At 39.3% G+C, this 22162-nt stretch overlaps 1 protein-coding gene and 1 pseudogene across 6 annotated transcripts in view; both read left to right on the forward strand.

Moving 5' to 3' along the window:
- The window catches only part of FAM120C (family with sequence similarity 120 member C), a 233795-nt gene that overhangs the window by 191259 nt on the left and 20374 nt on the right, over positions 1 to 22162 (forward strand). For 4 of the 6 annotated variants that reach the window (XM_053916879.2, XM_053916876.2, XM_053916877.2 and 1 more), the window contains 4 exons: positions 381 to 658; positions 1451 to 1724; positions 2364 to 2535; positions 16873 to 17122. In XM_053916879.2, the coding sequence (XP_053772854.1) occupies positions 381 to 658; positions 1451 to 1724; positions 2364 to 2535; positions 16873 to 17122 (974 nt within the window). Of the gene's footprint in view, positions 1 to 380; positions 659 to 1450; positions 1725 to 2363; positions 2536 to 16872; positions 17123 to 22162 lie in introns of those variants that run through there. The other 2 variants (XM_053916878.2, XR_008425969.2) reach the window with 2 other exon arrangements.
- On the forward strand, positions 14295 to 15162 carry LOC112308172 (SWI/SNF-related matrix-associated actin-dependent regulator of chromatin subfamily E member 1 pseudogene; annotated as a pseudogene).

The raw sequence follows: 22162 nt of genomic DNA on the forward strand, positions 1-22162 counted from the left end.
CCCAATTTTTGTAATCTGAGTTAAGGAATTAGAGTGATATCAGAATGTCAAGGCTATCTATACCTATGTCACATTCTCAACTTGAGTTTAGCAGACTATGTAAGCAAAACATCTGAATCAGTAACCACTGAGGCATTGTGAGGGTAGATTAACTAATTTTGGAGAGTGGTTCTAGAAGACTTGGATTGGTCCTCTGTCCTGCCCCTGGAGAATTCTGTCCACATGTCACTATTAGAATTATTGTTTGTTATTCTCAATAGGTTCTTTGTGTCCCAATAATCCATGCTACTGGCATCACCCACTTTGTCACAACTTTTGAGGGAACCATCTTGGAGCCTGGTAAAATATTAAAGAGCTTTTCTGTCTGTTTTATTCTTTAGTTTTCTCACCATGTGCCCCAGAAAATGAAATATCCACCACCATTCCCATTGGGACCCAACTCCTCCCTTCTCTTCTCCCCCCATGCCTTGGGGGAGCCCCATGCTTTTCCTGAGGATCCCATGCTGCAGGACAGCCCCTTTGCCAATTGGGCTGTGTCTTACGACTCTTCATCACAGTTTCCCAATTACCTGACTTCCAAAGCCTCACCTCCTCTGGGACCAGACTCTTCTCACTCTTCTTCCTCTGACGGTGATGAGCCGAACGGAGTCAGTTCTGAGTAAGTATCTGTGCAGGCACCGAAGGGAACAGACTTCGGAAGCATCTGTATTCTTTTACTGCTAACCTGGGAAGGGGTGTGAGGAAGTATATGTTCCTGGCTTTTCTCTGTGGCTCTTTGCTCTTAAGCAAACTAAGAAAACTCTCTCTCTACTTGGTCACTTCATGCTCATTTTGACCCTGAACAGGTGGTAATTTTTGGATACCCAGACCACGGAGGTAAAAGGCAGCATAGCAGCTGGTTAGGGAAGCCCTGCTATGGGCGTGCTGCATGTCATGGCTGTCATTTCTCAATTTGTGAGGGGAGTAGATTGAGTGTAAAAAAAGGAAAAGAATTTATAGAGTTGAAGTATTGGAACAGTTGAGTAGGCAGCTATATTCTTAGTAACTAAGACAGGGTTCTGAGGATTAACATAGTGGGATTTTGTACTAGCTCATTTGTTCTTAGATTATTTCTCTAAGAAGATAATTCCTGGGAAACAGGGGTGCTTTGAAGTTTCAACCGTAACTATTTTCTTAGAACATGAGCAGACTCCATACATGGTCTGTTACACGATGCAAAGGTTTCAGAGTGGTTCCCATAACTTTTAATCTCTTTGGTTTGTGTCAGATGAAAGAAGCCAGGAGGGTGGTGATGACCACTGAGCGCCAAGACACCAGGTCCATTGCTAACGCTTTGTCCTAATTTCCGAAGGATTTGTAAGAGTGCTCGAGATCAGGACAGACATCTTGAGTTGGAGTATCTTTATCAACCTTCTTTCTCTTATCCACATTGTCTTTCTAAATTTTTTAGTCACTTCACAGAAACGTTTCAGCAGCAACCTAGGTGGGAGGATCCAAATGGTGACAGAAGGTCTTGGGTACAGCCCATTGTTGCTGGAGTTTCAGATGCTACCCTCGGTGATGGTGAGCCCCACATCCCATCTCTTCTTTCTATGTCTACAAGGAACCACATGGACGTCACCATTCCGCCCTTACCTCCAGTACCTCCAGAAGTCTTGCGGGTTGCCGAACACAGACACCGAAGAGGTCTTATGTACCCATATATCTACCATGTCCTCACTAAGGTGAGAGCAAGCATCTCATTGCCTCCCTCCTTCCCTGATCTTGACAGGGTACTTCACTCTTCCTAGAACTGTAAGTTACCAGAGAAAATTCTGATTATTGGTATCTGAAGGGAGATAAAAGGAGAGTAAGTGTGCTGGGGCCTCTCATTGTATTAAGGGTCTTAGGTGAGGCAAGACCAGGAGGAAATGGGACTGCAGTAAATGAGTCCCCAAGAAGAAGTGTAAGTGTGAGATTTCAAAGAAGATAATACACCAACTTGGTGGATTCTGGTCTACGGGAGGACACAATATAAGAGGCTTTATGCTCTTGTTCTTTGCCTCTTCCTCTGCTTCTCCAGAGCTGTTCCCCTCCCACAGTCTTACCATATAAATCCGTCCCCCAGCAAATTGTCTAAGATGGACTTTCCCCATTTAGTCAGCTAATCAGTCATAGCAGAGACTTTAAAAATAGGACGTAGCTTTTGAGCTGGCTATGGTCAGCTGGGTTTGTTATGGCTTTCTTTTAGTCTGAAACATCTAAATACAAGTAGAAATTTTAGTGGCTAGGCTACATACAGTTCCTTACTGGTTCTTCTCAGTTTAATTCCAAACCTTGAGGTAACTCATTTTCTTCTTTCCCCTGGATTTTTTTCTTGTTAGGGTGAGATTAAGATCCCCGTATGTATTGAGGATGAGTGTAACATGGAGCTGCCTCCAGCTGCTCTCCTGTTCCGGTCAGCTCGTCAGTATGTATATGGGGTCCTTTTCAGTCTGGCAGAGACACAGCGGAAAATGGAACGCCTGGCCGTACAGCGACAGCTACCTGTGGAAGGTACGTATACTTCTGGCATTGAGAGAGCTCTCAGAGTTCCATGCACAGCAAAAATGTCTATGCAAGTTCATTATACTTTCAGCTACAGAGCTGTCTGAGAAAATGTATAATTCACCAGGATACTTATTGGTATGGGGAATGAATTAACTTAACCTCCAGTTCTTTAACCATTAAACATTCAGAATGACTACTACTTATAAGAACCATGCTGGACATTGGGAGTGTAGAAGTGTATCTGACACAGTCTCTCCTCTTTAGTGAGGCTTTTGTGTTGGACTTGATCCTGTAGATAATTAGAGCAATTGAGATGTTTTTAAGCTAGAGTAGGGTGGTCAAATTAGTGTGTTCAAAAGAAAGCTTTTAAATTTATGCTTCTGGGAAGAGGGAGTACATACTTTTCCCTATTCCTCCTGCCAAATACAACTAAAAGCCCAAGATACTATATGAAATAAGCAGTAGGCAGTCTAGAAGGTGAAGAGAAACAGACAGGCTGTCTGAGGACCTTGGGTTTACTTTTGCCTCATATATCCCAGACTGGGTGTGGGATAAGCTGGCATCTCAGAGATGCTAACAGGTGTGGACCGATAAAAACCCCAAGAAAAGCCTGCTTTCTCTAGCCAAATGACCTAAAAGGAACAAGCTAGCAATGCATAAAATTTTGAGGTAATAATTACTCTACTTCAGCCAAACACCACAGCAAAACTGGAGCCCACACCTCCCCTCACCAGCAAAGGCTTAATGAAGAGCCCAAACTCCTAGTCTTGCCAGGCTGTAGTAAGATGGGGAGCCAGGACTTTCACTCTCACTTGGAAGTAGGCAGCATCCCCCTTCAACCACCAGAGCGGTGTCAGAAAAGACCTGCTAAAACACAATGTTTAATAACTAAAATGTCCATGTTCCAATTGAAAAACCCCTCATCATACCACGAACCAGAAAGACTTCGCACTGAGATCTCAGACTAACCAAGGAGAGAAAATCGATAGACACCAACATTGAGATGACACAGATATTTGAATTACCTGACAAGGGTTTCAAATCAGCCATCATAAAATGCTTTCACAGACAATTGTGAACATGGTTGGTACAGATTAAAAATAGAAAGTCTTGGCAAAGAAATATAAGATGTAAAAAACAATTGGAAATTAAGAACTAAAAATTACAATAACTGAAATACAGTGCTCCATAGGTGGGTTAAACAACAGATTGGAGGTAACAGGAAATATTCAGTGGACTTGGAAACAGAACAATGGAAATTACCCAATCTGAATAACAGAGAGAAAATAGATTGAAAAAATGAACAGGAACTAGTGGAACTATGGCAAGAGATCTAATATTTGTGTCATCAGAGTCCCAGAAGAGGAGGAGAAAGTGGATAGGACTGTAAATGTATTCAAAGAAATAATGACTGAAATATCCCCAAATTTGGCCAAAAAAGAAAAAGCCCAGAGATTTAAGAAGTTCAGTGACTTATAAAAACAATGAAAACCACAAAGAAAGCCATGCCAAGATATATTACAGTCAACCCTTTGAAAGCTAAAGACAGAGAAATTATTGAAAGTAACCAGAAAGAAACAGTGCTTTGCCCATAGGGGAAAGTAACACAAGTAACAGCGGATCTCTCATCAGAAGCTATAGTGTCCAGAAGGAAGTAGCACACCATTTTCAAGGGCTGAAAAAACACAGCTGTCAACTCAGAGCCCTACCATATTTTGCTGTGTATAATATGCTCCCATGTATAATGCACACCATGTTTTAGTGCTGGTTCCCATGTATAATCCACATCCTTATTTTTCCCTCAAACATTTGGGCAAAAATCTGTGCATTATACACAGCAAAATGCTGTATATCAAACAAAAATACCCTTCAGGAGTAAAGGGGAAATCAAAACATTGTCAAGTGAAGGAAAACTAGGATGTTTTTCCATAGCAGACTACCCTAAATGAATGACGAGATGTAGTTTTCCACACAGAAAGGAAATGATAAGAGAAGGAATCTTGGGATATAACAAGAAAGAATAAACAATGGAAAGAAAAAATATGGATAAATCCAAAAGACTTTCCTTCTTCTTGAATTTTCTAAATTATGTCTTATAGTTGAAGCAAAAACTAGAACACTGTTTAACGTCGTCCTCAATGTCTGTAGACAAAATGTTTAAGACGGTTACATATGGAAGGGGGTAAAGGAATGTAATAGAGGTCAGGTTTCTACACTTTACTTGAACTAGTAAAATGTCAGCACCAGTAGACTGTGATAAATTATGTGTATACAGTGCACTACTAATAAAATGCACTGAAAAAGCTATGCAAAGACATACACTCAGAAGCACTATAGATAAATCAAAATGGAATTCTAAAATAAGTTCAAGTAATGCATAGGAAGGGAGGGATAAGAAAGTAGAGATATGAAAAACAGAACAAATTGGAAAAATAAAATGACAGACTTGATCCCTAACTTATCAATACGTACCTTAAATGTAAGTGCTCTAATACACCAATTAAAATACAGAGATAGACACACTGGATAAAAAACATGACCCAACTATATGCTGTCTACAAAAAAGTCACTTCAAATATAAATTATATAGATGGGTTTAAAGTAAACAAGTGGAAAATGATGTACCATGAAAACATTAATCAAAAGAAAGCAGGAATGGCTGTATTAATACCATGTAAAGTAGACTTAAGAGCAAAATGACCAGGGAAACAGAGGTACATTATATAATGATAAAAGAGTCAATCTGTCAAGAAAACAAAACAATCCTGCATGTGTATCACCAAACAACAGAGGCACATAAAATATGTGATGCAACAGGTAAAACTTAAGTGAGAAATAGACAAATACACAATTATAATTAGAAACATCAATTCCCCTCTCAATAACACGTAGAACAACTAGACAGAAAATCAGCAAGAATACAGAACTCAACAACACCATCAATAAAGAGGATATAATTGACTCTTACAGAACATTCAACAGGAGCACAATACATGTTCTTTTCACATGCCCATCATATGTATGCCATGATAGAGCATATCCTCGGCCATAAAACAAACCTTAGTAAATTTAAAACAATTGAAACCATACAGGGTATATTCTCAGACCACTATGAAATCAAACTAGACATCAACAGAAAGATAACAGGAAAATCTACAAATACTTGTCAAATAACCAAGCACTTCTGTATATAATCTGAAGGAAAAGAAAGACATGGAACTAAATGAAAATAGAAATCCAGTACGTTAGAAGTTGTGAGGTAGAGATAAATAATTGCTGAGAGGGAAATTTATAGGACTAAATGTTCACATTAGAAAAGAGGGAAGTGCTCTTATCAGTCATTTTATAAACTTTCTCCTTAAGAAACAAGAAAACAAAACCTGCAGCAAACCAAAAGAAGAAAATAGTAAAGATAAGAGCAGAAATCAATTACATTGATACAGCAAAGTAAAAAAATTTTCACAGAAACTTGGTTCTTTGAATAGAACAATAAAATTGACAAACTTCTAGCAAGACTACCAACAATAATAAAAGAAAATAAAGAAAAATAAGACACAAATTGCTAATATCAAGACAAGGGCTATCACTACAAAGCCTGAAGAAATCAACTTTGATATGGAAATACTGCAAATAACTCTGATGCATAAATTTGACAATTTAGACACAATGGACCAATTTCTAAAAATATATAAATGAATACACCTCACCTAATATAAAATAGGTAATTTCAATAGCCCTATAAATGTTAATGAAATTTAATTTAAACTTCCCCAAAATGAAATCTTACTCAATTGGCTTTCACTAGAGAATTCTCCTAAATGTTTAACAAAGTATTAACATCAATTCTACACATTCTTTTTCAGAAACTAGGGGAGAACACTTTCCAACTCATTCTAAGAAGCCTGTATTTCCCTGATACTAAAACCATATCAAGATAATACATTAAAACAACACCTTCGACTAATCAATGTAGATGTTAAAAATCTGAACAAAATATTAGTCAATAGAATTCAGCAATCTATTAAAAGAATGGCCAAATAGGATTTATTCCATGGTTGCAAGGCTGGTTCAATATTTGAAAAATCAATCAGTGTAATCCACCATATAAGCAGACTAAGGAATAAAATAATATCGTCTCAGTGGATTCAGAAAAATATTTGACAAAATTTGACAACTATTCATGATTAAAAAAACTGAAAACTAGGAATAGAGGGCAATTTCTTCAACTTGATAGAGAACATCTACAAAACCCTAGGCTAACAGTATACTTAATGGTGAAAGACGGAATATTTTTTTCCTAAAATGAGGAACAAGAAAAAGATGTCCACCCTTACCACTGATCTTCAACATAGCACTGCAAATTCTAGCCAGTGTAGGAAGGAAAGAAAATAAAGTAGAAGGCATACATATCGGAAAAGAAGAAATAAAACTGTCCCTAGTTGCAGATGAAAATATAGTCTCTGCAGAAAAATCACAAGGAATCTACAACAAAACTTCTAGAATTGATATGTGAGTTGACCAAGGTTGTAGAATATAAAATGAACATAGATAAATTATTGGATCTCTGTATACTAACAATGAATATGTGTGACTGACATAAAAAATGCAATACTAGCCCTGGTTGGTGTGGCTTAGTGGATTGAGCTCCAGCCTGTGAACCAGAAGGTTGTAGGTTCAGTTCCCAATCAAGGTACATGCCTGGGTGGTGGGCCAGATCCCCAGCTGGGTGTCTGCAAGAGCTAACTGATCCATGTTTCTCTCCATTCCCCTCTCTCTAAAAATAAATAAATAAAAATCTTTTTTTATAATGTTACTTATTTTTTTGAGTGAGGATCACTATTTATTTATTTAAATTTTTAAATTACTTTATTGTTGTTAACTACAACAATAAAATAATTTTCTCCCCACCTCTCTACCCCACTCCAACAAAACCCACCTCCCTCCTCTGCTTCCACACTCCCCCTTGGTTTTGTCCATGTGTCCTTTATAGTAGCTCCTGAAAACCCTTCTCCCCACTATCCCTTCTCTCTCTGCTCTGGCTGTTGTTAGATTGTTCTTAACTTCAATGTCTCTGGTTATATTTTGTTTGCTTTTTTCTTCTGTTGATTATGTTACAGTTAAAGGTGAGATCATATGGTATTTGTCCCTCACTGCCTGACTTATTTCACTTAGCATAATGCTCTCCAGTTCCATCCATGCTGTCGCAAAGGGTAGGAGCTCCTTCTTTCTCTCTGCTGCGTAGTATTCCATTGTGTAAATGTACCATAATTTTTTGATCCACCCATTTGCTGATGGGCACTTAGGTTGCTTCCAGCGCCTGACTATTGTAAATTGTGTTGCTATGAACACTGGGGTTCATAGGTTCTTTTGGATGGGTGTTTCAGGATTCTTAGGGTATAATCCCAGCAGCAGAATTGCCAGCTCAAAAGGCAGTTCCATTTTTAGTTTCTTGAGGAAATTCCATACTGTTTTCCACAGTGGCTGCACCAGTCTGCATTCCAACCAACAATGTACTAGGGTTCCCTTTTCTCCGCATCCTCTCCAGCACTTATTGTTTGTTGATTTGTTTATGATGGCCATTCTGACTGGTATGACATGGTGTCTTATTGTGGTTTTAATTTGCATCTCTCTGATGGCTAGTGATGCTGAGCATCTTTTCATATGTCTCTGGGCCCTCTGTATGTCTTCCTTGGAGAAGTGTCTGTTCAAGTCCTTTGCCCATTTTTTAATTGGGTTGTTTGTCTTCCTGGAGTGCAGTCGTGTGAGTTCTTCATATATTTTGGAGATCAGGCCCTTGTCTGAGGTATAATTGGCAGATCTATTTCCCTATATGGTTGGTTCCCTATTCGTTTTACTGCTGTTTTCTTTAGCCATGCAGAAGCTTTTTGTTTTGATGAGGTCCCATTTGTTTATTCTTTCCTTTATGTCCCTTGCTTTAGGGGACGTGTCTGTGAGGATGTTGCTGCATGAAATGTCTGAGATTTTCCTGCCAATGTTTTCCTCTAGGACTTTTATGGTGTTACAACTTATATTTAAGTCTTTTATCCATCTTGAGTTTATTTTTGTGTATGGTGTAAGTTGGTGATCGAGTTTCATTTTTTTGCATGTAGCTGTCCAGATCTCCCAACACCATTTGTTGAAGAGGCTATTTTTGCTCCATTTTATGCTCCTGCCTCCTTTGTCAAATATTAATTGACCATAGAGACTTGGGTTTATTTCTGGGCTCTCTGTTCTGTTCCATTGGTCTATGTGCCTGTTTTTATGCCAGTACCAGGCTGTTTTGATTACAGTGGCCTTGTAATACAGTTTGATATCAGGTATTGTGATCCCTCCTGCTTTGTTCTTCTTTCTCAAAATTGCTGCAGCTATTCGGGGTCGTTTATGGTTCCATATAAATTTCTGCAATGTTTGTTCTATATCTGTGAAATATGTCATGGGTACTCTAATAGGGATTGCATTGAATCTATAAATCGCTTTGGGTAGTATGGCCATTTTGATGATGTTAATTCTTCCAATCCATGAACATGGCATATGCTTCCATTTGTTTGTGTCTTCCTTAATTTCTTTCCTCAGTGTTGTGTAGTTTTCTGAGTACAGATCTTTCACCTCCTTGGTTAGGTTTATTCCTAGGTACTTTATTTTTCTTTTGCTATATCAAATGGGATTTTTTTCCTGATTTCTGTTTCTGATGTTTTGTTGTTGGTATACAGAATGCTTTTGATTTCTGAGTATTGACTTTGTATCTGGTTGTTTTGACAAATCATTTATTAGGTCGAGTAGTTTTTTGGTGGAGTCTATAGGATTTTCCATGTACACTATTATGTCATCTGCAAAAAATGACAGTTTCATTTCCTCCTTTCCAATTTGGATGCCTTTTATTTCTTTTTCTTGTCTGATTGCTGTGGCTAGGACTTCCAATACTATGTTGAATAGGAATGGTGAGAGAGGGCATCCTTGTCTTGTTCCTGATCTTAGTGGGAAAGCTCTAAGTTTTTGTCCATTTAGTATGATGTTGGCTGTAGGTCTCTCATATATTGCCTTTATTATGTTGAGGAATGTTCCCTCTATTCCCACTTTGCTGAGTGTTTTTATCAGAAATGGGTGCTGTACCTTATCAAATGCTTTTTCTGCATCTATTGATATGATCACGTGGTTTTTGTCTTTGCTTTTGTTCATGTGGTGTATTATCTTTATTGATTTGCAAATATTGTACCATCCTTGCATCCCTGGGATGAATCCCACTTGATCATGGTGTATGATCTTTTTAATGTATTGCTGGATGCGGTGTCCCAATATTTTGTTAAGGATTTTAGCCTTTATGTTCATCAGCAATATTGGCCTGAAGTTTTCTTTCTTTGTTATGCCTTTACCTGGTTTCGGGATTAGGATGATGTTGGCTTCATAAAACGAGTTTGGGAGTCTTCCATCTTCTGGAATTTTTTGAAATAATCTGTGGAGGATGGGGGTTAGCTCTCCCTTAAATGCTCTGCAGAATTCTCCTGTGAAACTATCTGGTCCAGGGCTTTTGTGAGTTGGAAGCTTTTTGATTACTGTTTCAATTTCATCAGGTGTTATTGGTCTGTTCAGGCTTTCTGCTTCTTCTTCTTGAATTTTGGAAGATTATAGTTTTCTAGAAATTTGTCCATTTCATCTAGGTTTTCAAATTTCTTGGAATACAGTTCTTCATAGTAATTTCTTACAATCCTTTGTATTTCTGTGGTATCAGTTGTAATCTCTCCTCTTTCATTTCTAATTGTGTTTATTTGGATCCTCTCTCTTTTTTTCTTGATGAGCCTGCTTAGGGCCTTGTCGATTTTGTTTATCTTTTCAAAGAACCAGCTCCTGGATTCGTTGATCCTTGCAATTGTGTTTTTAGTCTCTATGTCATTTAATTCTGCTCTGATCTTGGTTATTTCCTTCCTTGTACTTGCTCTGGGTTGTCTTTGGTGTTGTTCCTCGAGTTCTTGTAGGCATAGGGTTAGGTTGTTTGTTTGAAATGTTTCTGTTCTTTTTAGGTAGGCCTGAATCACTATGAACTTCCTCCCAGGACTGCCTTTGCTGTGTCCTGTAGGTTTTGGATTGTTGTGAGTTCATTTTTGTTTGTTTCCAGAAACTTTTTGATTTCTTCACTGATCTCATTCTTCCCCCATTCATTGTTTAATAGCATGCTATTCAATCTCCATGTTTTTGAGTGCTTGGGGTTTTTTTCCTTGAGGTTTGTTTCTAGTTTCAGTCCCTTGTGGATAGAGAAAATGCTTGATATGATTTCAGTTTTCTTGAACTTGTTGAGGCTTGCTTTGTGTCCTATCATGTGGTCTATCTTTGAAAAAGTTCCATGTATACTTGAAAAGAATGCGTATTTTGCTTCTTTGGGATGAAAGGCTCTATATATATCAGTTAAGTCCATTTCCTCTAGGGTATTGTTAAGTGACACAATATCCTTGTTCATATTTTGCTTGGAAGACCTGTCCATTTTTGATAGTGGAGTGTTAAAGTCCCCTACTATAATTGTGTTGCTGTCAATATCTTTCTTGAAGTCCTCCAAGATTTTCTTTATGTATTTGGGTGCTCCTATGTTGGGTGCATATGTTTTTACAATGTTTATGTCTTCGTGGTGGATTCTTCCTTTGAGTATTATGAAGTGACCTTCTGGGTCTGTCTTTATGGCCCTTTCTTTGAAGTCTATTTTGTCTGATGTGAGTATTGCTATCCCTGCTTTTTTTTCTCCTGTCCGTTTGCTTGGAAAATTTGTTTCCAGCCCTTCACTTTCAGTGTGTGTAGGTCTTCTGTCCTGAGGTGGGTCTCTTGTAGGCAGCATATGTGTGGGTCATATTTTCTTATCCATTTAGCTATTCTATGTCTTTTGATTGGAGCATTTAATCCATTTACATTTAAGGTTATTATTGATAGGTACTTATTCTTTGCCATTTTTTTTGTACCTGTGTTCCTCTGTCTCTCTCTCTCTCTCTTTTCCTTCCTTTCCTTAAAGCTGTCCATTTAGCATCTCTTGCAGAGCTGGTTTGGTGGAGGTATATTCTTTTAGACTTGTTTTGTCTGGGAAACTCCTTATTTGGCCTTCTGTCTTGATCGAGAGCCTTGCTGGGTAAAGTACCCTTGGTTGCAGGCCTCTGGTTCTCATTACTTGGAATATTTTTTGCCATTCTCTTTTGGCTTGGAACATTTCCATTGAAAAGTCAGCTGCTAACATTATTGGGGCTCCCTTGTATGTTACTTCCTGTTTTTCCCTTGCTGACTTTAAGATTCTCTCTTTGTCTTGGAATTTTGCCATTTTAATTATGATGTGTCTTGAAGTGGGCCTCTTTGGGTTCCTCTTGATTGGGACTCTCTGTGTTTCCTGGATTTGTGTGACTTTTTCTTTCATCAAATTAGGGAAGTTTTCCATCATTACTTTTCAAACAGGTTTTCTATCCCTTTCTCTTCCTCTTCTCCTTCTGGTATTCCTATTATATGGATATTATTACATTTCATGTTGTCCTGCATTTCCCTTAACCCCTCTTCATTCTTTCTGAGCCTCTTTTCCTTTTCTTGCTCATTCTGGGTGTTTTTTTCTACCTTGTCCTCCAGTTCACTGATCTGATTGCTTCATTGAGCCTGCTTTTGATTCCTTCTACTGTGATCTTTAGTTCAAAAATTATATTCTTCATTTCCTCTTGGCCCTTGTTGATAGTTTCTATTTCCTTTTTCATGTTGATATAGTTTGCAGTGAGTTCTTGTAGTTTCCCTGTAGTTTTTGGTAATTCTGTGTGAGCTCATTAAGCTTCCTTATAACCAATTCTTTGAACTCACCATCTGATAGTTGACTTGCCTCTTTTTCATTTAGCATTGTTTCTGAGACTTCCTCCTTTCCTTTCATTTGGGAATTGTTCTTTGTCTTCCCATTATTTGTGAGATTCTTCCTGTTAGCCTTTGCTTCTTAAGTTGCTCTGTTCTGACCCCCTGGATTTATGGTGTAAATTTCTGTGGTAGAGTACCTGTTATATTCAGTGGTACAGTCTCCTTGATCTCCCGATCTTACTGATCTTAGGCTGTGGTTTATGGTGCCTGTGTGTATGTCTTTGGTTTTTGGTTGTTATTGGGTCTTTCTTTTGTGGGTCCTTCCCACCAGCTGGTTATCTGAGGGTCAGTCTCTCCCCCACCTCTTGTTTTCTGTTATGCAGGTGTGGGCAGGTTGTGTTGGAGCTGGTTCTTATGTGTGTGCAAGGTTTTGAGGCTTTTCACTTGCTCTTGCTCAGTTGTTTGTTCTGAGTAATTTCTTCACTATTTAGTTGTATTTCCAGCTAGGTCCTGGGTTGAGTTAGTGTGATTTCCACTCCCTCCTTCACGTTTTTCTGTTCTTAGCTGTTTGTTGGTGGTTCCTTTGTTGGTGGGTTTCCTCTTCTAGGAGGTATCCTGGTGTTCACAGCTTCTACCTAATACTCCTTCGGGCTATGGGTGGGCACACTCACGGGACCTTCCTTGATTCGTACTCTCCTTGGTGCCTGTGGTCTCAGGTCTCTCCGAGTTGCACTCTCCCCGTGCTTCAGATTTGGGCTTGCTGCCCCCCATACCCCCGTGGGAGCGCCAGGTGGGCAGCCGGGTGGAGAAGGAGACTGGAGCTCCTGCTGCAGGAGAATTCCCCAAAGTGCCCCCGAGGGTCTTTTTCTTCTTGAGAAATTCCTCCTGCTCAATCCTGCTGCTCCATACAAGGAAGGGCATGTCCTCTCACCCAGCCCACCTCTCTGGCTAGACCGAGGACTGTCTGGGTCAGGGCCCCACATGGCCCAACTCTCAACTCTCCCCAGCTGGCACCCACAGTCTCCCTGTGTTTACCACACTTCATCCTTCTTCCCCTCCCTGCGACTTCAAGCAACCAGGTCTCTCTCGGTACTGCTCAAGCCTTGTTTGGCAGGAGAGGGAACCATCAGCTTGGCTCTCTCCCAGGAGTCCTGCGACAGGCCTGGTGGGTGCGGGCCTGGGGCTGCAGTCGCCCTGGTCCCCACTCTGGTCCCAGGGACCTTTTTGTCCTGAAGCAGTCCCCTTACCGTCTGTTTTTTCAGTGTCCTCTATACTTTTTGGTCTCCTATCTTCATAAACGCTGGGGTGCTGTTAGCTGTTTGCTTTGTTCCTCAGTAGATGAGCTGGCTAGGTGTTTCACCTGTGTGCCCAGGAAAGTGGACTCTGCTCCCACCTATCTCTCCACCATCTTAAGCCTCTAAATAAAATCTTTTGAAAATGCAATACCATTTGCAATCCCTCCAAAGAAAATGAAATCCTTAGGCATATATTTAACAAAGGATGTTCAGGATCTGTATGCTGAGAATCACAAAATGCTGATGAGAGAAGTCAATGGAAAGACATAGATGCTCATGAATTGGAAGACTCAACATAGTAAAGATGTCAATTCTTCCCAAATTAATATACAGGTTTAACACAATTCCTATCCAAATCCCAGCAGCATTCTTTGTAGATACAGACAAGAATATTCTAATATTTACATGGAATGACAAAGGAACTCGAATAGCTAAAACGTTTATGAAAGGGAATAATAAATTGGGAGCAATCACTCTACCTGATTATGACTTATTGTGTAGCTACAATAATTAGGACTGGATGGGAGGGGCAGGGTATGTGCTGGACAAAGAGACAAAGGGAAGTGAGGCCAGAGCTGTGGGTGTATTTTCTGCCTGCAGTGTTCGATTCATTCTTTTCTTTTTTTTTAATTTTTATTGTTATTCATTTACAGTTGTATGCCTTTTCTTAAGGAACTGAGAACTTAATATTCCAAAATGTCAAAAAGACCATGTTATTCCCCACCTCCCATCCCAACTCCTACAACACAAATGCCCAGTACACCAGGGTTTGTGGGATATAATCCATACAGTCATCTTGCCTGCAACAGCTGCAGTCTGGAAGGAAACCTGGGCTCCAAAAGCTGGCTCACAGCATCCTCTGGTATTACAATTGCAAAAGCCCCAAAGCCACCAGATAAGCAGAGAGGTCTGGGACCAAGTAAAGGCTTCCAAACCTGACCTAAAGTTGTGAAAGATTAGCAACGTTATTGGGGGCATATGGCAAGATTTTCTTCACTAGTGAATGAAAAAAAAAACCATGAATATTTAAACAAATTTGAAGCAGAAAAAGGTAAAGTACAATGAATCTATGAAGACCTACCATAATTCCCCCATATACCTTGCAAACATAAATGCAAAATGTCATGCAGAAGCTGCTCTAGAAGGAGAGTCAACAGGCTTTATAAGAAGAGAGTCGAGAGTCTCACGTGGAGAAAGGAGAACCTTACATGAGCATCCAGCCTGCTGAAGATCCAGGTGATTATAATGATGGATTTCCAGTGAAGTATATAGCCACTATTTCCAGAGAAACCACTACCTCATCAGTGAAATTCTTAGAGTGTGGAGCCATTCAGTCAATGTTATGTCACCTAGAATGCAAGTTCTCAAGCACCAGGTCAAGTCCTCAATGATATGTCAATGAAAACTAGAAGCTGAACTTGTTCAAATAGAGGAGCAATACCAGGAAAAGAAGAGGAAATTCCTGGGAGGCACAGATTCGTTTAACAATGAACTTAAAAGGTTGTGTGGTTTGAAAGTGGGTATGTTCATTGTTAGCCATTAGAGAAATGCAAGTTAAAACAACAATGAGGTATTACTGCATACCTCCATCAGAATAGCTAAACTGAAAAAATGTTGGTAATACCACATACTGGATTGGATGTGGAGAAACTGATCTTTTGAAACTGATCAAATTGCTGGTCTGAATGTAAAATGGTACTGCCACTTTGAAAAGTAATTTGGTAGTTCTTTCAAAACTAAAAGTGGACTTATTGTTCAACCCAGCACTTGCACTTTTGAGTATTTATCCCAGAGAAATGAAAACTTATTTTCATTCAGGAACTTGTATGCAAAGTACAATATAAAGTACAATAACAACCTTATTCATAATAGCCCCAGTTGGAAACAACCCAGATATCCTTCAAAAGGTGAATGGTTAAACTTTGGCACATCTATACCATGGAATACTATTTGGCAAAAAAGGAGTGAACTATTAATACATGCAAAAACATTGATAGATCTCAAGGGCGTTATGCTGAGTGAAAATGCCAACCTCAAAAGATTGGATACTGTATGATTCCATGTATAAAACATTCTCAAACTGACAAAATGAGAGTTGGAGAACAGATTAGCGATTGCTGGGGACTGGGTATGGTGCTGGAGGGCACTGGCTGTAACCATAAAAGGGGTAGCATAAGGGAGATCTTTTTGGTGGTGAAATAGCTCTGTATCTTGATTGTGGTGGTGGTTATACAAATCTACGCAGAACTGTATACCCAATTATGCCAATGTCAACTTCCTAGCTTTGATATTTTACTAGAATTATTTTAGAGATAAGCATTGGGGAAAACTGGGTAAGGAGTACACAGGACCTCTCTGTACTGTCTTTGTGACTCCCTGTGAATCTATACTTTTTTTTAATTAAGAGGTTTTTTAAAAAAGAGCACTCTAGTGGTTGTGGAGCATAGTTGTGAGGGGAGCCAGGCAGGATTAAGTTAAAGCAGGGACAACAGTCTAGAAACTTAGCAGGTGGAAGATGATGAGATGTGAATCTCTACAATATTCATCATGATAAAAGAAAGGGAATAGAATAAATGATAAGCTAATAGAATCAACAGGAGCTTGGGAATAACTGGATGTGTAGGAGATGAAGGAGAGCAAGGACTCCAGGATGACTTAGGTTTCTAGCTTGTATAACTGAGTAAATGCTAGAAGTGTTAAGTAAAAGAGGCTATAGCTTAGGAGCTTGCGGTGTACCAGAAATAGACAGAAGCCATGTTTTCCTTTTCTCTTACACCTTTGTAAAGTTAAAAGAGATTGGCGTTTTGAAAATTTTGTGAAATTCTTTTAAATTATTTTGGGGTGTTATATAGTCCAAAGCCAGGTAGTCACATAATTCTTCCTGGACTTCTTCCCTGGATTAGGCTAGTACATCTACTTAAGAAATGAGTTTCAAAGTAACTAAGAACTGTGTGACATTGAGCACTGATTTCTTCATCCACAAAATGAGCACTATGTTTTGTGATGATATAGTCATAATACTTCTCTCTCAGGATTGCTCTGAGGAGTAAAGGAGATTTGATTTACATTTATATGCGAAGTACTTAACACATATCAAGCATATAATAAATGTTTACTACTTCTGCTAACAATAAAAATTATAGCAACAAAAATAAAAAGATAATTGAAGTGTGATGGATCCTGTCCATTGTCGCCAGCTGTAGGTATGCTCAGATTCACTAGAGCCTGTTTTTCCTCAATTTCTCTTTTCCAGTTCCTTCAGTGATCCTTAAAGAGTGGTCTGCCTATAAAGGGAAGTCACCTCAAACACCTGAGCTGGTGCCTGCGCTGACATTTCGGGAATGGACTTGCCCAAACCTCAAGAAGCTTTGGCTAGGCAAAGCTGTCGAGGACAAGAACAGAAGGATGAGGGCCTTCCTGGCCTGTATGAAGTCAGATACACCCAGTATGCTCAATCCAGCTAACGTCCCCACCCATCTGCTGCTCATGTGCTGTGTACTCCGGTAAGCCATGTGACAGGTGGCCAGTTCACTTCTCTTACTTTGGGGACATTTCCTTTAATCAAGTGTTTTTATAGTATTCTGGGGTGGGCAGGTTTTTGTTTTATATTGAGCTTAGACTTCAGAAACACTGAAATAGATTGCTATGATAGTCTCCTCAGTTTATGATCTCTGTCACCATCAGTCCATGCATGACCTCTCTTTTATATTTGGTTTTATATTTGGTTTCTGTCCCTTTTAGTCTTCATTCCTGATCCAGCTCCCTTGTCCTCTCTACCCATAGTTATGCACTCTGGGGTATTTGATGCGTGTCCTTCCAAGCCATATTCCATGTATTTATTTAGACACTATCCATGCACAGTCTATAGTATCAATTGTATGTATAGACTGTTTCCTTTTTTACGTGAAAGATACTGTGCTGTACATCTCATTTTATTTTTTACGTTTTTCACTCAATGTTGCTTTTGAGATCTATCCATATTCATGTATGGTTCATTTCTCTAGACTGCCAGATTATGTTCCATCAGATACTGATATCAGTACGGTTGAGCCTTGAACAACATGAGTTTGAACTGCGCAGGTCTGCTTATATGCTGATTTTTTGTCAATAAATACTATAAATGTATTTTTTTCTTCCTTATGATTTTCTTTTTTAAGTATATTTTGTTGATTATGCTCTTACAGTTTTCCTAATTTTTTTATCCCCTTTATCCCCCCTCCACCCGGCACCCCCCAAGCCTCCAGCATTCTCTCGCCCCTTAGTTCATGTCCATGGGTCATACATATAAGTTTTTTCACTTCTCTGTTTCCTATGCCATTCTTAACCTCTCCCTGTCTATTTTATGCCTACCAATTATGCTTCTTGTTCCCTGTACCTTTCCCCCCATTCTTCCCCTCCCCCTCCCCACTGATAACCCTCCATGTGATCTCCATTTCTGTGATTCTGTTCCTGTTCTAGTTGTTTGTTTTGTTTTGTTTTTTAGGTTCAGTTGTTGACTGTTGTGAGTTTGTTATCAATTTATTGTTCATATCTTTGATCATCTTCTTAGATAAGTCCTTTTCACATTTCATATAATAAGGGCTTGGTGATGATAAACAAACTCCTTTAACTTGAGCTTATCTGGGAAGCACTTTAGCTGCCCTTATATTCTAAATGATAGCTTTGCTGGCTACAGTCATCTTGAATAGGGGTTCTTGCCTTCGTGACTTCAAATACTTCTTTCCAGCCCCTTCTTGCCTTAAGGTTTCCTTTGAGAAATCAGCTTCCAGTCTTATGGGAACTCCTTTGTAGGTAACTGTCTCCTTTTCTCTTGCTGCTTTTAAGATTCTCTCCTTCTCTTTAATCTTGGGTAATATAATTATGATGTGCCTTGGTGTGTGCTTCCTTGGGAAGCCCAAGTATTCTTGACATGCGACCCCTGTTTTAGAGCTTCTGTCCTGAGTGTAAGCTGGGTGGGTGATTCTCTTTACCATGCCTACTGGACGTGGAGCTGGGATTAATGAGAAACGGCAGTATTCCCTTCCCTGGATGAAACTATAACTCAAGAATGGGAGCTGGGAGGAGGATTGCCTGTCTTCTTGGCTATACATGCCTGAGGATTAACTGATTAAAAAAATAATACTTCATTTAGTATTTCTTATAAGGTCCAGCTTCATAGCTCAGTGTTCTCTCACCCTCTGGTGACTTGTAGGGACTGACTTCTTTGCCTAAAAACCTATTTCCTCTCTATCAGCAAATAAATAATGAGAAAATAGAATAGAAAATAGAATACCATCCATAATTGCAATAATATATATCAACTACCTAGGAATTAATTTAAAACACAGCAGACCTCTATGGAAAAAAATGAACTCTACTAAGAGAGAAAGTAACAGACCTGAATAAAGGGAGAGGTAAACTATGATCTTTGGATGAGAAGACTTAACATTATAAATATATCAACACTCCAAATTAATCTACAAATTCAGTTCATTGAAAAAAACCCGAAAGATTTTTGTTGAAAGGACTAATTCTAAATTACATTTGGAAGAATAAAGGTTCACATGGTTCAGGAGTAGGTATAAGTTTGAAACATTAAAAGCAAAGACTGGAGATTTCTCTTACCTGATATTAAGGCAAACTATGAACCCTTAGTAATGGAAGCAATGTGATCCTGGGGAGGGATCAAATAGGCAATGAAACAAAATAAAATGCAGGAAAACACTCATGTACATACAGGAACTTGGTCTATATCAATAGTGGTAATATAAATCAGTGGGTAAAGAAGAGATCACATAATGAATGGATTTAGGAAAAATGGCTTATTTTGTAGAGAAAATAAAATTAGATCCTTTCTTACAGCATATACAGAATAAAATAACCACTATATTTAATGACCTGACATGGAAGGCAACATTATAAAACTATACAAAAATGTAAATTTTTATGACCCAGAGGTATGGAAGAATTTATTGAATAAAATTCCAAAAGTATACATCATAAAGGACAATTCGATGGCTTTGACAAACCAAGATTAAATACTTTTTTGTTAGGGGTGACGTATACTGACATCTGCAATACACTTTTAAATATACAATATACTTTTTTTTGACATACAATTCTTTTTTTTTAATTGCTCAAAGGGATATATGTGGAAGGGACTGAACAGAAAACGGAGGAAATATACAATATACTTTTTAAAAAAGAGTAATAGGTATCTTGATGGTAAGCAATTAAAAGGAGGCCAGTAGCACCATCATACAAGCAAAATGGCAGAGCATTCAGAGCAAGGGAAAGAAACAGTCAAGAGCCCACCCCTCTGGGATAACAGTCAACTCTGGATGGGGGGTGATGAAAGGGGTGTGTGCATGCCTTTCAAGGAATGAAAGGCATGCACTACATGGTACCCACTCAGGAGCAACCAGGACAAGACTTGGGGCAGATTTCAAAGCATTCCGTAAACTACACAAAGACTCATCAACACAGGGCAGATACCTCACTGGCACAAAAGGACTGAAAAACCACTGTTGACCAAACATTAACTGAAAAATAAGCTTCTCTGACCCAGAGGCAACTCCTAGGAATCCAGGCTTAAAACTAAAACTTACCACTGCCAGTCAGGAATACTGTGAATACCCAAAGCTGTGACCTCTCAGTAATGATCAGAAAAAGAACGTCCAACTACTAGTCCCTTGCCAAATGTGGGTCAAAAACATATAAACTTCCTGAACTATGATAGCAGCTTTATTTCACACATACATTCAAGGTAAAACTCAAACTACCTCAGCGGACTTAAGCATAACCTTTGCTGAGTTAGGGACTTATACAGATTCAGGGATAACATTTAAAGATTTTATTTATTTACTTTTAGAGAGAGAAGGGAAGGACACAAAGAGAGGGAGAGAAACATCAATGTATGAGAAATACATCATCAATCAGTTGCCTCACACACCCCCAACTGGAGACCTGGCCGACAACCCAGGCCAGCCAAAAGGTTGCCAGTTTCATTCCCAGTCTGGGGCACATGCCTTGCTTGTGGGCCAAGTCCCCACTAGGGGGCGCGCAAGAGGCAACCACACATTGATGTTTCCCTCTTTTCCTCCCTTCCCCTCGCTAAAAATAAAATCTTTTTAAAAATATAAATAAGTAAAATCTTTTTTTTAAAAAGAAAACTTCACAAATTTGATTAAAAACATTAATCTATACATCTAATAAGCTCAATAAATTCCAAGTTGCATAAACACAAAACAACTGCATCAGACATATAGTCAAAATGAAGAAAGCCGAAGCCAAAGAGAGTATTTTGAATGCTATAAGAAAAAAAATGACTCATCACATGCAAGGGAACCACAAATATGAGATTCTCATCAGAAACAATGGGGACCAGAAGGACAAAGTAATTCAGTGTACTGAAATATAAAACTCAACTGTCAATCTATTTTTTTAATTTGTATTTTATTTTACAATTGCAGTTGACATTCAATATTAGTTTCAGATGTACAGCATAGTGGTTAGGCATTTATATAAGTTATAAAGTGATCCCCCTACCCTGTTATGTCTTGCACCCACCTGACTGCAGATAGAGTTATTATACTACTATTATTATTTTTAAAGATTTTATTTTATTCATTTCTAGAGAGAGGGGAAGAGAAGGTCAGCTGCTGCCTGTGTCTGGCCCAGGGCTACCTGGCAGGAGCTACAAGTTGGTGGCTGCCTGTGCTGGGCTTGGAGGTGCCTAGGAGTGTTTATGCTATGAAGCAAGGCCAGTTGCCTCTAGTGACAGGCTTGGGGCCACTTAGCAAGTAGTACAGGGCATGCCAAGGCCAGACTCTGCTTGAGAGATTTTAAGACAGTCCATAACATGGGCTCAGGCCCACTGCTTTTGTGGATTAACCTCTGAAAGTGGTTTAGTCTGGACACATGTTTTGGGTGGGACAGGGTCTCAGGGAATCACCAGGGCAGGGCAAGAGCTGTGTTAGCCAGGTTGATAGACACCAACCTACATTTAGTGTCCACCTGCGCCTTCAGGCCGACGGGGTGGGAGTGGCTCAACAAAGGAACAATGGAACCTGCTGGTACTTCAGTTCTGGAGAGACTGCCCTTCCTGCCTTCGCCCTGAAGCCTGGCCATTCAGTTCCTCGCAGTATGTCTTTGGTGTTTTTTGAACTGCTCTACCTTCCCTGGAGCTTGGGGCTAGTGTTTCTGAGCCAGTGAGTCTGTTCTCCGGCCCTTAAAGGGGACAGCTAGGTCTACAGCAGCCCTCCCTCTTACCCAAACTGAGTTCCTGCTGATTTTCAAAGCCAGCTGTTGTGGGTACTACTCTTCCTGGCACTGGTGCTCCAGGCTGGGCAGCCCAGTGTGGGGCTGGGACCCCTGGCTCCTCAGTGGGAACCCCCACAGCCAAAATATCCCTGCTGCTTAAAAACGCCACCCTTTGGGATTGGGATCTGCCAAAGTATCTAGAATGCAAGATGCATTTAGTAAATATTATTCCTGAGTAACTTATAGTTTGCTGTATATATTATAATGTAATATAATGGTTCTATATAGTGTGTATAATAATG

This window comes from Desmodus rotundus, chromosome X, assembly GCF_022682495.2.
Source record: "Desmodus rotundus isolate HL8 chromosome X, HLdesRot8A.1, whole genome shotgun sequence".
Lineage (NCBI taxonomy): Eukaryota > Metazoa > Chordata > Mammalia > Chiroptera > Phyllostomidae > Desmodus > Desmodus rotundus.